Source organism: Oryzias melastigma, linkage group LG24 (assembly GCF_002922805.2).
Source record: "Oryzias melastigma strain HK-1 linkage group LG24, ASM292280v2, whole genome shotgun sequence".
NCBI lineage: Eukaryota > Metazoa > Chordata > Actinopteri > Beloniformes > Adrianichthyidae > Oryzias > Oryzias melastigma.
The window spans coordinates 422,749-438,252 of NC_050535.1; the positions used below are offsets into that span (position 1 = coordinate 422,749).

General features: G+C 43.6%; 1 protein-coding gene and 1 long non-coding RNA gene across 7 annotated transcripts in view; one reads left to right on the forward strand and one right to left on the reverse strand.

Annotated features, from left to right (window-relative positions):
* Positions 1–677: 677 nt before the first annotated feature.
* LOC112157931 (sorting nexin-14) lies at positions 678–14,394 on the forward strand. The gene is made up of 28 exons (XM_024291045.2): positions 678–1,194; positions 1,722–1,842; positions 1,917–1,990; positions 2,067–2,145; positions 2,225–2,268; positions 2,334–2,421; positions 4,125–4,209; positions 4,279–4,435; positions 4,506–4,581; positions 4,661–4,705; positions 5,993–6,073; positions 6,177–6,291; positions 6,355–6,510; positions 6,575–6,699; positions 6,778–6,836; positions 7,947–8,064; positions 8,140–8,326; positions 8,420–8,503; positions 9,310–9,410; positions 9,654–9,765; positions 9,975–10,015; positions 10,132–10,251; positions 11,146–11,269; positions 12,453–12,617; positions 12,702–12,797; positions 13,927–14,018; positions 14,121–14,177; positions 14,247–14,394. Exons 1-28 carry the CDS (start codon positions 1,058–1,060, stop codon positions 14,274–14,276), a joined length of 2,769 nt encoding a protein of 922 aa, XP_024146813.1. The 5' UTR covers positions 678–1,057; the 3' UTR covers positions 14,277–14,394.
* Positions 12,791–15,504, reverse strand: part of LOC112157932 — a 14,924-nt gene continuing 12,210 nt past the window's right edge. For all 6 annotated transcript variants that reach the window (XR_004947253.1, XR_004947254.1, XR_004947252.1 and 3 more), the window contains one exon: positions 12,791–12,875. This is a non-coding gene — a long non-coding RNA (uncharacterized LOC112157932). The remainder of the gene's footprint in view (positions 12,876–15,504) is intronic.

A 15,504-nucleotide genomic window follows, 5' to 3' on the forward strand; every position in this document is an offset into this window, starting at 1 on the left:
TGTGTGTCTGTGTGCGAGTGTGTTACAATTCAAATGTTTTATACTGTACAGTGAGGTGAATGAGACCTATTTTTCTAATAAATTTATTGATTTTAAACCTTGTTGGATGTTTTTTTTCATTATAAATTGTCATTTATTTCAAACATTGGCTTTGACTGTATGAAATGTATTACATTTATATTTAGTCTCATAATCAGTTTTATAATTTAGAAAAAATATATATCCTAAAATAATTTTGACTAAGTGTGTAAACCAGACGAGCAACAAGTGTTTAACCAGTGGAGAACTGCGAAACCGGAAGCAACCTTTTTCTGAATCTTGGGTTGCCACGTTTGCTCTTTCGGTCACGTAAATTGATAAACTTTTTACAGTTTTGAGTTTTAGCTGCATATTATCAAAGAACTAATGAACACACACTAACAGATATATGCATATACAAATGTTAATATATATACTATAATTTTTTCAAGATTCTGTGATCATATTTACTTGCTTTTATGACAAAATTCTTCAGCTCCTTACTTTTCTTAAGAATAAATACAACGGTGTAGTTATAGCTTCTTAAAAAATATGAAAGAAATAATAAAAAGTACTTTTGAAATTGTTATTTTATGTAATAACATTTTTTAAAGTGTCCTTTCCCAACATAAAATTTAGAAACTGCTCAGGCTTGATAACGTTCTGGAGTCAGACCTGGCAACCCACGGGATTAGGGATATCTGTGAGGAAGTCGTTCGGGACCGTAAAAAGTGATCGTAAAGAAGCGATAAGTTTGGATATAACTTTACTTCGAAGTCAATTTTACCCGAAACAATGAAAAGCTTCACATACAGACGATTTTGATCGAATAAACAACTGTTTAGCTTCCAGGACAAATTCTTCGCAGTAAATTATAACCGATGTTTTGCGAAGCTAACTTCCGGTCAAACATTCACGCGCACATTTAAACCTCAAACGCGTCTATTCTCGGTATTCTGGAGAACAAAATGATGCCGCGAGGCGCTGCGTATTTGTGAGAAGCGTGTCTCCTGGTTGTTTGTGAACTTTGGCTGACAGAATGGCTGGCATTTCCACGTACGTGGAGGATTTGAAGCGGGGGCTAAAGTTGGACGTCCTGCGGGAAACCGTGCGTCAGTATCCCCTGTCCTGCTGCCTGATCGTCGGCCTGCTGCTGCTGACGGCGCTGCTCAACAGGTGAGACCTCCTGATCTGCATCACCCGCAAACTGCCCCATGATAATCCACTTTATTGATCGCGTTCTATTTACAAAGACGTGCACTTCCTTAACCGTCCAGCAGAGGGCGCACTAAGCATGTATCTCCAATTAATGGAAAATGATGAAACGAGTTTTCTCACAAATGTATTGCTTTTTTTAAACGTAAATGTGAGAAAGCTAGAATTGATTATGCATAAAAAAGAATCAAAATTACTTAAAAAAATACTTAAATTAATCTTTTCTCTTTAAATCTATTAGGAGTTTGTTTTAAAACCACTTCAATTCAAATTCCACATTTTTTCACATTATTATGTTTAAATTGTATTAGAGATTTGAGTTAAATCCTAAATTAGTAAATATTTCAAGATTACTGTCAGTAATAAGTGACACTAATTGTGTCTTTTTTCCCAATGAATAGAATGATTCTGATTTATGTTTTAAAAATAAATGACACATCTGATGGGACAGCGTAGGATTATAAAGAAGGAATCATTTTAATCCTCAGCTACCTCCACATCTTGATGATCTTCTGGTCCATGCTGGCTGGTGTCATCACCTTCTACTGCTCCCTCGGACCCGAGTCTCTTGTTCCAAACATCTTTTTCACCGTAAAGCAGAGGAACAAGGTAAGTCCGGCGGCGCTGGGCGCCCCGCGGCGAGCACGTCAGCTCAGAGATGATGGTTGTTCTTACTTCGGCAGCGGCAGGAGCCGGCGTTGTTCCCTCTGGGCCACAGCTGTGCCGTGTGCGGGAAGGTTAAGTGCAAGCGTCACCGGTGTGTTCTCCGATATTCTCGCCACACAGTTTTCCTTAAAGCGGGATCCGCTGAGATGTTTTCTGCTTCTCTGCAGACCGACGCTCCTCCTGGAGAACCATCAGCCCTGGTTGGAGCTGAAGGTTCATTCAAAGGTGGACGCTTCCATCGCAGAGGTATCTTAAGGCTGGCGCCCCTTTAGTTACTTTAGGTCAGATCTCTCCAGGTGAGCTTTCTCTTGTCTTTCCATCTCAGGTGTTCGAGTTGGTTCTGGAGAACTTTGTGTATCCCTGGTACAGGTGAGAGGACGGTTCAGAGCAGCCAGCAGGTTCCTCCCGCTCTAACTCTGTTTGTTTCCCTTCAGGGGGATCACAGACGATGAGACCAGTTTGGATGAAGTGAGGATGACTTTCCGGTTCTTTGCCTCCGTGCTCGTCCGCCGAGCTCAGAAGGTGAGGAGACGAAACCAGGAGGTTCTGGACAGACGGTTCCTGCGGAAACGCCTTAAACCAGGAGTGTCGAACTCAATCAGACAAGGGGCCAAAATCCAGAACACACCTTAGGTCGCGGACCGAACAGGATAAACATTTATTGAACTCTCTAAAATTAACATTTTAAAACTTTAAAACCGTAACTTTTGATCATAATTATGAAGTAGATATATAGTATTGGGCTGCACGGTGGCGCAGTGGTTAGCGCTCTTGCCTCACAGCGAGAAGGCCCCGGTTCGAATCCCGGCTGGGACCTTTCTGTGTGGAGTTTGCATGTTCTCCCCGTGCATGCGTGGGTTTTCACCGGGGACTCCGGCTTCCTCCCACCGTCCAAAAACATGCTTCATAGGTTAATTGGTGACTCTAAATTGCCCCTAGGTGTGAATGTGAGAGTGAATGTGTGTGTGATTGAGGCCCTGAGACAGACTGGAGACCTGTCCAGGGTGAACCCCGCCTTCGCCCTTCAGTAGCCGGGATAGGCTCCGGCACCCCCGCGACCCCGAAAGGGATGAAGCGGACAAGAAGATGGATGGATGGATGGATGGATATATAGTATTACCTGTGATGCTGCTGAAGATGCTAGTGCTGATACCTGAAGATGCTGAAACTGATATCCAGCTAAAATATTAGCTAAATGCCAAATTAGCCTTAGAAAATAAAAATAAAAAACTAGGTTAGGCAAAACAGCTAGCTTAAAAAATAGTTAAACATCAAAATAGCCTGAAATGCAGAAAAAAGACCTAAATTAGCCAAAACAGCTAGTGTGTAAATATTAACCTAGCTCCAAAACAGCCTAAAAAAACTATAAAAAATAAATTAAAAAAAGCCAAAATTTGCCAAAACAGCTAGCATGTAGCTATGATATTAGCTAAACTGCAAAATAGCCTAAAAAATCTTAGTAAATGTCAAAATAGTCCAAAAATCTAGCAGAATGCCAATTTTTACAACTGTAACTTTTTAACATAATTCTGAATAATAAAAAGGCAGGAATATTATTCCAGAATAAATCAACTTAAACAACTTAATATTTTACTCTCCATAAAAATATACTGTTACAATAATACAAATTGACTTTGACACATGTGCCTTAAACATCTTTAAAAAGACACGGATCATCGTCCTGGTCATTCCGCTGCACCAAGGGGCCACACTGTCACCGGTTTGATTCCCTCGCCTGCTCTATTAATATCAAAAAGCAGAAAAACGCTGTTGGATTCGCATTTAAAATATCAAGCAAATATTTTGAATAAATAAAATTTAGCAAAGCAAAAAAATTAATTAAAGCCACAAATGGTGGTATTTGGCCCCGCCCCCCTCTGCCCCAGCCACCCTGGTCAGATAAAAAAACCTTTTTCAAATCTTTTGTTTGATTTTATCTCTATAGCAACTGTTTAATTTTTTGATTGCTTTTGGGCTGCTAACAGATCTGTGTCGTTTTTATAGGAATCGATCAAAGTAAACTTTTGGATTTCCTTGGCAACGGAGGTTTATTGTTAGCCACGCCCACATTCCTAATGCGTTCATATTGCATCGTTTCCTTCAGCTTGAGTCAACGATTTGTTTCTCATATTTATCAAACTTTCAAATGAAGTGTTTTTAACTCAAATTTGTCTGAATATTTAAGTGTTTTGGCGCCTCTGATTGGTCCTTCACCTGTCGGGCAGGTGGATATTCCAGGCGTGTTTGCCGACAAAGTGATGAAGGCGGCGATGAAGCACATCGAGATAATCGCTAATGCTCGGGAGAAAGGTGAGAGCGCAGACGGCGTTGCAGCTCCTCGTTATGTTTGGCGTCATCCGTTCTTGTGGTCGTCTTCAGCCAAGAACGCGGAAGCTCTGGAGGCGGCGGCTCTGGAGGAGTACGGCTCCAGCCTCCACGCCGCGCTGTACAGCAGGAAGAACGAGCTCCTCTACCTGAGGAGGCTGACCGAGATGCTGTTTCCGTACGTCATGCCTCCCAAAGCGACGGACTGCAGGTACCGGAGCTGGCGGCGGTGGCAGGTCCAGACCGTGGGTTCTTCCTGTAACGTTTCCTGCTCCGCTCAGGTCTCTGGCTCTGCTGCTGCGGGAGGTGATGTCTGGATCCGTCATCCTGCCGACCATGGACTTCATGGCCGACCCCGTAAGCATCGCCGTCTCCGCTGCACCTTCTGGTTCAGGAGGCGGCGTGGACATAACGGCTGTTTCTGCTGCTCTCTCAGGACACCGTGAACCTCATGGTCCTCATCTTCGTCGACGACTCTCCAGTAGGTGTCGCTCTTTTCTGGTGTTTCTGCAGCAGCGACCTTTAACCCTGAGCTACATTCCCGCTGAGACGGCGGCAGTTAGCCAAAAGTTCCAGAGCAGTGGTCATGTGATCATGTCATCCAACCATTGACTGTATCAGAGAACTGGACCGAGTTAGAGTGACGTCATCCAAAGTAACCAATGAAGTCGATTCAGTCACCATTTTTCAGGATTCGGACGCCGCCATGTTGGATCCAGACGTCGTCAGTAAGCAGCGATCGGTCAATACTTTTAAGTCCAGCATTTAGTTTTTTAAATTTACTTTTTAAATTTGAATTTCTGAGTGAGAGTGATTCCTGCTGGGTCGTCTTTCCTCCTGCTCCTGTTCGTGGACTGCACTTCTTCTTCATCATGACTGTGGACTTCATCATCACTCGTCCCTCAGCTCTATCTGAATGAACTCTTAGATTCGTAGTTGTAGAAGCTAATTTTTCTTTAACCGTTCTGGTATCGCCTGTCCGTCCTGGGATGGGATCTCTCCTTCATGTGGGAATCCCTAAGGTTTCTTCTTTTTTTCCTGACTCAGGTTTTTTAGGAGTTTTTCCTTAAAGGGAGGAAGGGTCTAAGGACAGGGATAACCAGTTTATGTAGTCTGTTTAGTTTTTAACAATTGTTCATATTTTGAAGCCCAATGAGGCAAATTCTTTGTGATTTTGGGCTATATAAATAAAATTGAATTGAATTGAAATTTTCAAGTTAAAAATCTTCGTCAAATTAAAAAAAAAACTTTTAATCTTTTATGAAGCATTTTTTTGTGTATTAAAGTCTATGGGATTTTGGCCATTTGTAACTGGAACTACAGAAAAAATATCATGAAGGAAAAAATTAGATTATCTATTATTTATTTTATTTATTATTTTATAATGTCAATGTTTTGTTTTTACTTTAATTATATAATTTTCAATATTTTCAAACGTGTATTTTCAAGTTTTTAAGAAGCTGTTTATTTCTATGGGATTTTGGCTTCTTGGAGCCGGCCGGTACTTCCTGTTTGGACCTTGGTCCAGTTCTCATGTACAGTCAAAGGTTTATACCCATGATTGCTCCAGTTTGGATCCCCTGAGTCTGATTGGACGGAGAAAGTTTCTTGATTTTATTTTTTTAATAAGGAAAAAATCCTCCCCAGAGTCTAACTCGACCACATCAGACCTCTGCTCTGAAAACTTTTCATCTTCAGAAATAAACCGGTGATGTGAACGTGAGCAGTGAAGCTTCTCGTTCCTCACTGACGTTCCCTGAACTTCCAGCCGGAGCCCGCCACAGAACCTCCGTCTCCGCTGGTTCCATTCCTGCAGAAATATGCAAACGTCAGCAACAGGAAGTCGTCGGTGAGTTAGTCTGAAGCTCTGATCCAGTAAATAAATTCCAGACCGGTTCTGTCCTGGTGCGGATCTCTCCTCGTCGGTTTTCCTGACGCTCTTCTGCTCGCAGGTGCTGAAGTTGGAGCTGAAGGACATCCGCCGCCAGCAGGATCTGCTCTTCCGTTTCATCAACTTCCTGAAGCAGGAGGGAGCCGTGCACGTGCTGCAGTTCTGCCTGGCTGTGGGTAAGTTCTGCAGCGCCTCCCCGCCGGTTCTGTCCGAGCCCGGACTGACGTGTGTCCCTCCAGAGGAGTTCAACGACAAGATTCTGAGTCCAGAGCTGAGCGACGCGGAGCTGCAGCGTCTGCACGGCGAGGTGCTCCACATGTACCAGACCTACTGCCTGGACGAGAGCGTCGACAAGATCAGCTTCGACGCGTCCGTCGTGGAGGAAATCCGGAACAGTAAGGAGCCGCCGTGGTCAGGTTCCATCAGAGGACAGCTCTGACCGCCGCTCTCCTCCGCCAGTCGCCTCAGGGCCGTACCCGGACGTGGTGAAGCTGCAGAAGACGCCGTGCCTGTTCGAGGCGTACGAGCACGTCCTGTCTCTGCTGGAGAGCGTCTTCACCCCCATGTTCTGTCACAGCGACGAGGTACGGCGGCGCCGCGTCCTCGCGCCGCGTCTCAGACAGAAGCCGGTTTAAAGCTGCTCTGCTGTCGTCTCTTTGCAGTATTTTCGACACCTGCTGAGAGGAGCCGAGTCTCCAACTAGAAACTCCAGGATCAACAGGTTTGGGTCTGATTTTTTTTTTTTTTTTTTCTCAATGTCTCCTCCACAAAAACGCACCTGAAGAAACAGGTTCTTAGTTTGTCTGCAAACTGTTGTCATCAGTTTTGCGTCTTATTGCAGAGCTAGCTTCAGTCTGGAGGAGAACAGGTATCTGCTGCTCGTCTGCACAGCGGTCTCACCTGCGGCGTGATGCGGTCTCGCCTGTGGCGTGATGCGGTCTCGCCTGCGGCGCGATGCGGTCTCGCCTGCGGCGCGATGCGGTCTCACCTGCGGCGTGATGCGGTCTCGCCTGCTCCTGACAGCAGCTGCTGATCTGATCCAAACAGTTTAACCCGTTTATAAAGTTCAAAACATCAAACTGAGATTCAGTCCAGATTATTATCAAAAGACCAAAAAACCTTCTTTGTTTGTTTACGTTAAAACGTGTGACCAACAGATCATCACATGGTCAACTTTTACAAAAGTCCTGAAGTTATATTTTTCTGTGAAACTGGATTTTGTGTTTTATTAAAAACATAAAAACATGATTTCATCTCATCTATCGAATGTAAAGAAATAACAGCTTCAACTAAAGATTTCAGATTTTTATCTGATGTCCTAAAAACATTTAACTTTCAAAGGTTTTTATTCATCACAAGATAAAATGATCTGGAGACATTATGACACATGAGACCAAACGAGAGCAGGATGTTCACGTGAAACGCTCAGAATTTAGTCTGAAGGTTTTACACTTTAAAGGAAAATATTTTCACACCTAAGTAAAAGTATGTATAGTACACGCCCCACAGTACACTACCTACAGTACACTACCTAAAGTACACGCCCCACAGTACACGCCCCACAGTACACGCCCCACAGTACACGCCCCACAGTACACTACCTAAAGTACTCGCCCCACAGTACACTACCTAAAGTACTCGCCCCACAGTACACTACCTACAGTACACGCCCCACAGTACACTACCTACAGTACTCGCCCCACAGTACACTCCGCTGTAGCTCGCGCCCTGCATGACCTTCAACACTGACTGCTCTCAGAAAAGCTTCCTGTTCTGAAGCTGCTCTCCTCCTCAACAACCAGAAGCTCAGAGTGAAGATCTGCTGTTTCAGAAATATCCCGAGAAGAGGAGAGTCCTTCAACATGAGGAAGATCGGCAGCAAGCTGAAGGACGTGTTCAGGAGCACCACCATGGAGGGGGCCTTACTGCCCCCCAGTGATGAAGATCTGGTGAGAGTTCCTCTCTGTCCCCATGTCGTACGCTGATGCACGTCTGCTGCTGGAGTTACATCTCCTCCTCTGCAGGTGGAGGAGGCGGCTGTCGTCTACGAGGACGACTCGTCCTCCGAACCGGCCGCCACGCCGGGAATCCAGAGGAACCTGCTGGCGTGGACCGTCAGCATCCCCTTCATCGACTTCCTGGAGGACGAGGTCAAACGGGAGAAGATCCCCGTCTTCTGCATCGACGTCGAGCGCAACGACAGGAAGGATGGTGAGGGCGGAGTGATGGATTCTGGGACGTCAGAGACGGCGCCCCCTTCTGCTGAAGCAGCTAACGCTTTCTGATGATCTTCTTTCCTCTCAGTGGGCCATGAAACCGAGAGGTGGTTGGTCCCCAGGAGGTACCTGGAGTTTTACGTTCTGGAGTCGAAGCTGACGGAGTTTCACGGTACGCAGAGAAACTTTAGTTTGAGAGATCTTCTCAAAGTTTCCCACCAAAACCATCCTGTTAATTCTACAACCACAACCAAAGTCTCGTTGACCTTTGACCTCAGGAACAAGCTGCCATTTCCACTTAAAAAAGAAAAAAAAAACTTTAGAAAATTAAACTCCTAGAAATTTGAATCTATCACCTCCTAACTCCTCTAGCTTTTTTGGGCATCTACCTTTGTTTATAAAGTTTGTAGATTTTGAACGGCGTTGGCGTGACGAGCTACCAAAAGTGGCGCTCCGCTGTTGCTCGCCCGTTTTTGACCGCAACATTGTGAAGGTTTAATAAAATAAGTCGTTGGCTCAAGCTAAACAAAACAATATGACATACGATATGAACATATTAGTAAGGTGGGCGTGGTCAACAAAAAACCTCAGTTGCTAAGGAAATTCCAAAATGTACTTTTGCCGAATCTTTTAAAAATGACATAGAATTGTTCGTCTCCCTCAGGCGACCAAAAAATACAATGGTTGCTATGGAGATAAAATGAAAAGAAAAGCAGCCATTTTGAAAAAAGTGATGTTGGTAACGAGCAGCTCTTATCGAGGTACCAAAGGCAGAAAGGCAGAGTGAGTTGGTGTAGATGAAACCACAGTCTGAAATCAAAGATTGTCTCTGATTATAATATTTTGACTTTTGTTGATGATTTGTCATGGAAAAACCTCAAATCCCAACATTCCCGGTCATGATGCATCTTTGCAGAATCAGAACTTTGCTCCGGTGCTGGTGATTCTCCTTCACCTTCTAACCTTCTCACCTCACAGGATCATTTGCAGACACGCAGCTTCCCTCCAAAAGGATCATCGGACCCAAAAACTACGAGTTTCTCCAGTCAAAAAGGGAGGAGTTTGAGGAATACTTGCAGGTACTACAGAGAAGTAAAGAGCAGCTTCAGTCAAGTTTGGTTAAATATTGACTGTAGTAACTTTTTTTTGGACAAAAACTAGTATTTTTACCCTGAAAATGTTGCTCATTTTTAAAATAAAAAAGCAGAGTGAACAAATAAAATGTCAGAAGTGCTTTAAAAGAGCCGATGTGGTTGAGGTCCTGGTGACCACTGACCGTGGAAGCAGTTTCTGATGAGAACCTGGTCCCCCTGTTGGTCCAGAAACTCCTGAAGCATCCGGAGCTCAGCAACAGCCAGCTGCTGGCGGACTTTCTGTCTCCGTTCAGCCTGGAGTCTCAGTTCCTGGAGAAGATGCTGCCTGACGTCAACCTGGGTGAGCGTCTCTGAAACTTCAGCTTCTGTTTGAATGTTTTCTGAGTGGAGTTTGAATATACACAGATTTTCTATGTTTTTAATGTGTGTTTGAATGAAATGTTGTCACTTAAGCATCTTTTCATGAGAGATTTAGTGAAATAAAAGTTGAATTCATGTCAGTTTAGTTTTCCCAGCAGAACTCTTTTAAAGGAAGTCTTTGTTTTTTAGGAAAGATCTTCAAGTCTGTTCCTGGAAAGTTGATGAAGGAGGTAAATCGTTTTCCTCCTTCAGAGCTCATCAGAAGCTTCAGTCGGCTCTGAAGCTGCAGGTTTTGTAGAAAATAACAGAGAAAAATCCACCTCTTGAACTGTGGAATGTTTTTCAGAAAGGACAGAACCTGGAGCCCTTCATCCAGTCCTTCTTTAACTCCTGCGAGTCGCCCAAACCCAAACCCAGCCGGCCCGAGCTCACCATCCTCAGTCCCGGCGCCGAGAACGACAAGAAGGTACGGCGTCCCCGTGGACGGGTTCAGTCTGTAGATCAGGGGGTCAAACTCAATCACACCAGGAGCCAAAATCCAAAACACAAGATAACAGGATAAACATTTATCGAACTCTCTCAAACTACATTTTAGAAAGTGTAACTTTTTAACATAATTATGAACTAGATATACAGCATTACCTGTGATAATGATAGCTGAAAACACTGAAGCTGATAGCTGAAAACACTGAAGCTGATAGCTAAAAACACTGAAGCTGATAGCCAGCTAAAATATTAGCTAAATGCCAAAATGAGGTTAGCCAAAACAGCTAGCATGTAGCTGAAAACATAGCTGAACCTCAAAATATCCTAAAAATGCTTAAATTAGCCAAAACAGCTAGCGTTTAAATATTAGCCTACCTCTAAACCAGCCTAAACAACGTTTTAAAGAAAAGCCTAAATTACCCAGAAGTAGCATGTCGCTAAAATATTAGCTTAACTCCAAAATAAATACCAAAATAGTCCAAATAGCTAGCTTTAAAACTTTCAAACTGTAACTTTTTAACATAATTCTGAATAATAAAAATGCAGGAATATTATTCCAGAATAAATCAACTTAAACCTTAAATAACTTTAATATTTTACTCTCTAGAAAAATATATTTTGTCAAAATGATACAAGTTAGAAACAAGATAACATTGGGTCATTAATAACAAAAAATAAAATGGAGGGCCGGATAGAATTTCCCAGAGGGCCGGATCCGGCCCCCGGGCCTTGACTTTGACACACGCTGTAGATCCTCATCCGTCCAGGATCCATCATCGAGCTCGAGTCGGCACTCTTTCTGGTTTTGCTGTGCGTGTCAAAACACAAACCGGCTTCACTCTGCTCCTTCTGACGGAGTCTTTTCCCGCCGCAGCTCCTCAGCAGCCTCTACCGGAACAACATGGACCTGCACGAGGACGCCGTGAGGAACAACAGGTCCAACTGCTTCCTGGAGATGACGAGCGTCCACGGCATGTATGACTACATGATGTATGTGGGTGAGTGGACGTTTGCCTCTGCAGCTTCTCCCACCATATCCCACAAATGAAGCACAGAAACAACACGGATCTGCTCCATCCATCATGTTTGGATCTGCTCTGGATCCTTCTGCCGGCCTCATGCAGCAGAAGGATCTAGAATCCCGCAGAAGTCGGTTCTGAAAGGTTCAGAAGCTGCAGAGCAGGTTTGGTTCAGATCTACAAGGACAGAGTCTGAAAGCTGAAGTTTGAGCTGCAGCTTCATCCGAGGTCGTCACTCCTCTGTTACTAAACTTTTCCTGAAATGAGGAAAACTTCTGAGAAGTTCAACTTTGACATCTTAACCTTCAGTTTAAATACAATTGATTAAATCTATTCTGGGGGGCTGCACGGTGGCGCAGTGGTTAGCGCTCTTGCCTCACAGCGAGAAGGCCCCGGTTCAAATCCCGGCTGGGACCTTTCTGTGTGGAGTTTGCATGTTCTCCCCGTGCATGCGTGGGTTTTCACCGGGGACTCCGGCTTCCTCCCACTGTCCAAAAACATGCTTCATAGGTTCATTGGAGACTCTAAATTGCCTCTAGGTGTGAATGTGAGAGTGAATGTGTGTGATTGAGGCCCTGAGACGGACTGGAGACCTGTCCAGGGTGTACCCCGCCTTCACCCTTCAGTAGCTGGGATAGGCTCCGGCACCCCGTGACCCCGAAAGGGAAGAAGCGGTCAAGAAAATGGATGGATGGATAAATCTATTCTGGTCAACACGACTGGATTTCTGATACGTCTCTGATTAGATGATTTACATCATGAAACTCATTCAGGAACTACAGATTTAAGCAAAACGTTAGTACAGAAGTAAATAAGTACTGAGTAAGTATGTAGTTACGTTAGTACAGAAGTAAATAAGTACTGAGTAAGTATGTAATTACATTAGTACATAAGTAAATAAGTACTGAGTAAGTATGTAGTTACGTTAGTACAGAAGTAAATAAGTACGTGAGTAAGTATGTAATTACGTTAGTACAGAAGTAAATAAGTACTGAGTAAGTATGTAGTTACGTTAGTACAGAAGTACTGAATGAGCTTCCTGTAGTGACACGTCTCCAGTATTCAGATCCAACCGTCTGGATTCTTCTTCTCTGTCTTTGGCCTGATGAGTTGCGTGGATGAGGGAGAACCTGCAGACACGATCATCTGGATTTCTCCACAGCTCGAGTCGTCTTCCGCGTCCCGGACTGGCTGCATCACCTGCTGGCGGCTGGACGGATCGTCCTGAAGAACTCTCTGGAGGCCTACATGGACCGGTACATGCAGTCCAAGCTGGAGCAGGTCCTCCAGGAGCACCGCATGGTGTCCCTCATCACGCAGCTCCGAGGTTCTTCCTACCTTCAGCTTCTGCTGCTCCCTCACCTGAAGCTCTGCTTCCTCTGAACCGCCCCGCCGTCCTCTCTGCTTTCAGACGCCGTTTTCTGTGAGAACGGCGAGAAGAGGACCGTCGAAGACAAACAGCTCCGAGCCAAGCAGACCTTCCAGGAGATGCTCAGATACTTACCAGGTCGGTCTTTAGAACCCACCCTCACGTTCATCTGCAGGTCACATGGCGCTAAGGCTAACTAGCTCCTCTGTGAGGTTCCTGTGCGTAATGACAGACAGTATTTCCATTGAGCGGTCTTTAAGGCGAGGCGGATAAATACAACGTGAATTCATAGGATATCAACCCTCTGGAACCGACGGACGTCCGGCGTCCTGCTGTGAGATCAACGTGATGAAACTCCGCCTACTTTGCTTATGTTCTGTATCTGATATTTTATTGAAGAAAGTCCCGCCCGCCGCCGGGCAGGCAGCACGTGGCGGCGGAGCGAAGCGGCTCTGTTCTCCTGAATGGAGGAAAGCAGTAATACTTTTATTTTGGTCGGGGGTCCGACATGAGTTTACTACAACGACTGCAGGCATGGTCAAAAAATCACGGAAACTCAGCGTTTCTCCGTGAAAGTCCCGCCCGCCGCTGTTATGAGAGGAGAGCAGAGCAGAAATTACACCAAATCTTTCTATCTATGCCGTAATAACAGTTTGTTAATCATTTTTGGGGTTTCCACAGCAAATTAATCCCATTTTTCCAGCCGGAATTTTCTGTTTCTGCATAATTTCATGTCTGATGTGTGAATAGAACATGAAAAACGTCTAAATAAAGGTAGTGTCAGACAGGAGAGGTTGTACTGATTAAAATGATACCGATAAGCACACATGTAGTCTAGACAAAAGAGTTTTAGGCTCTCAGCTCCAGAGGCTTTATAAAAACAGTGTTTTCTAAACTGAGTTTCAGCAGCATCTGTAGCATTAAAACACATCAAAACTGTGACCTGTCAGATGTGCTCAATGCTTCGTTTAAAGGCGCACATTTAATGATAAATAATAATCAAAGACATTATAATATACGCTTGCTGACGTTTTTGTTATCATGAAATGTGGAGGCAGAATTAGCAAATCTCCAATAAATCTGTCCTTGTTTTCTCAGTATGTTTGAGTTTAGATGACAATAAAGACATTCATCGCATTTATAAATTACTTGAATGCAGTTTCATTTTCTTGAAAAAAAAAAATCAGGATCAATGTTAACATCATGAAAAAGCTTAAAATAGTTGTTCCTTCAGACCAACGAGCGTCAGAAGTTTGTTTGGTTTCAGACTTTGTGGGCAAATGCATCGGAGAAGAAGCCAAACATGAAGGAGTCCGGCTCCTCTTTGATGCTCTGCAGCAGCCGCTCCTCAACAAGCAGGTGAACACTTCACACCTCCAGAGGAGCAGATGTTCTGGGAGAGCGGCAGCTTCCTCAGAACCAGAGGAACCCGCTCCTGAACATGATGTGTGTCCTCCTCAGATGGCGTACGTCCTGCTGGACATCGCCGTGCTGGAGCTTTTCCCTGAACTCAACAAGGTAACGAGCAGATCCGAGCCAGAACTCCACGGCTGATCCCAGCGTCTGACTTCCACTCTGCTCCCTCAGGTGGGGGCCAAGGAACCGTTTATCGTGTGACTGACGGACCGGGACCAGAACCCACGGATGACGTGCAATATTCAGGAGTTTCTCCAAAGCTTCGGCTCCTTCACTGCATTCCAGATTCTGCTGCACTAATAAAGACTTTTATTTATTACGTCTGCTGCAGTCACAATGTTCCTGTCCAGATTGATCAGGAAGGTCAGAGAGGGCGGAGTCTGAAGGAATGAATATTCAGACGCTTTCCAGAAAACAACAAACCATCGACTGTATATGAGAACTGGACCGAGTCAGTGAACATCAGAACTCCTGAATATTACCCAGAGTTAGGGCTGGGGATCCATTATGATTTCAAACGATTCAATTCCAATTTTTTTCAATTCAATTTTGAGTGTACACATTTGTTTAGAAATACATTCATAGCATAAATATATTCATATCATATAGTAGAATATATGATATGAATATATTTATGTTAATATCATCCAGAGTTACATGGATTCTCTAAAGGAGAAACTAACAAAAATGTTCAGATCATCAACATTATAAACATTGTTCTGCTTCTCCTGGAGGACGTTTCAGTTTGACCACTAGGTGGCGATCACACCATAGCATTACACCTTATTCCAGAAAAATACAATATTAGAAAATATAACAATGTTTTAAAAAATATGTAACAATAAACTTTATTTATAAAGCGCTTTTGAAAGATACTCAAAGACGCTTATAAAACAAACAAATTACATTTAAAAAAGCGGTAAGAAACATTTTAGACCCACAAATAGTAATTAAAAAATGTTTATCTAAAAGAGTTTGGAAAATTCATGTAAATATGTTAATTTAATCAACAGTGTTTGTTTAGGTCAACCGAGCGTTAGCATTAGCCGTCCTATGGGAAATTCCATTAAACATTAGCATCAAGCTAGAGGACTTAAGCTTTATGTGCTAAATCGATTTATATTTTTATTAGGGCTGTGAATGTCGACGCGTTAACGTGATTAGTAGAACATTATTCATTGTTAATATTTATTAATCACGATCAGCGTAATAAAACAAAAATAAACTTAAACTTTTTTACATCCTGTGATTGAGATTTTATTAAATGAAAGAGATATTATGGCATTTATTTGTAGTCTTTGGACAAAATGGATATTCTGTTTTAATAACTAAGGTGGAGAGTGAAAGTGTCTAACTGCTGTAATGAAGCAGCAGCAGCTGTGCACCCCCTATGAAAGGTGGGGGGCGGAGCTAAACGGAGCTGTCTGCT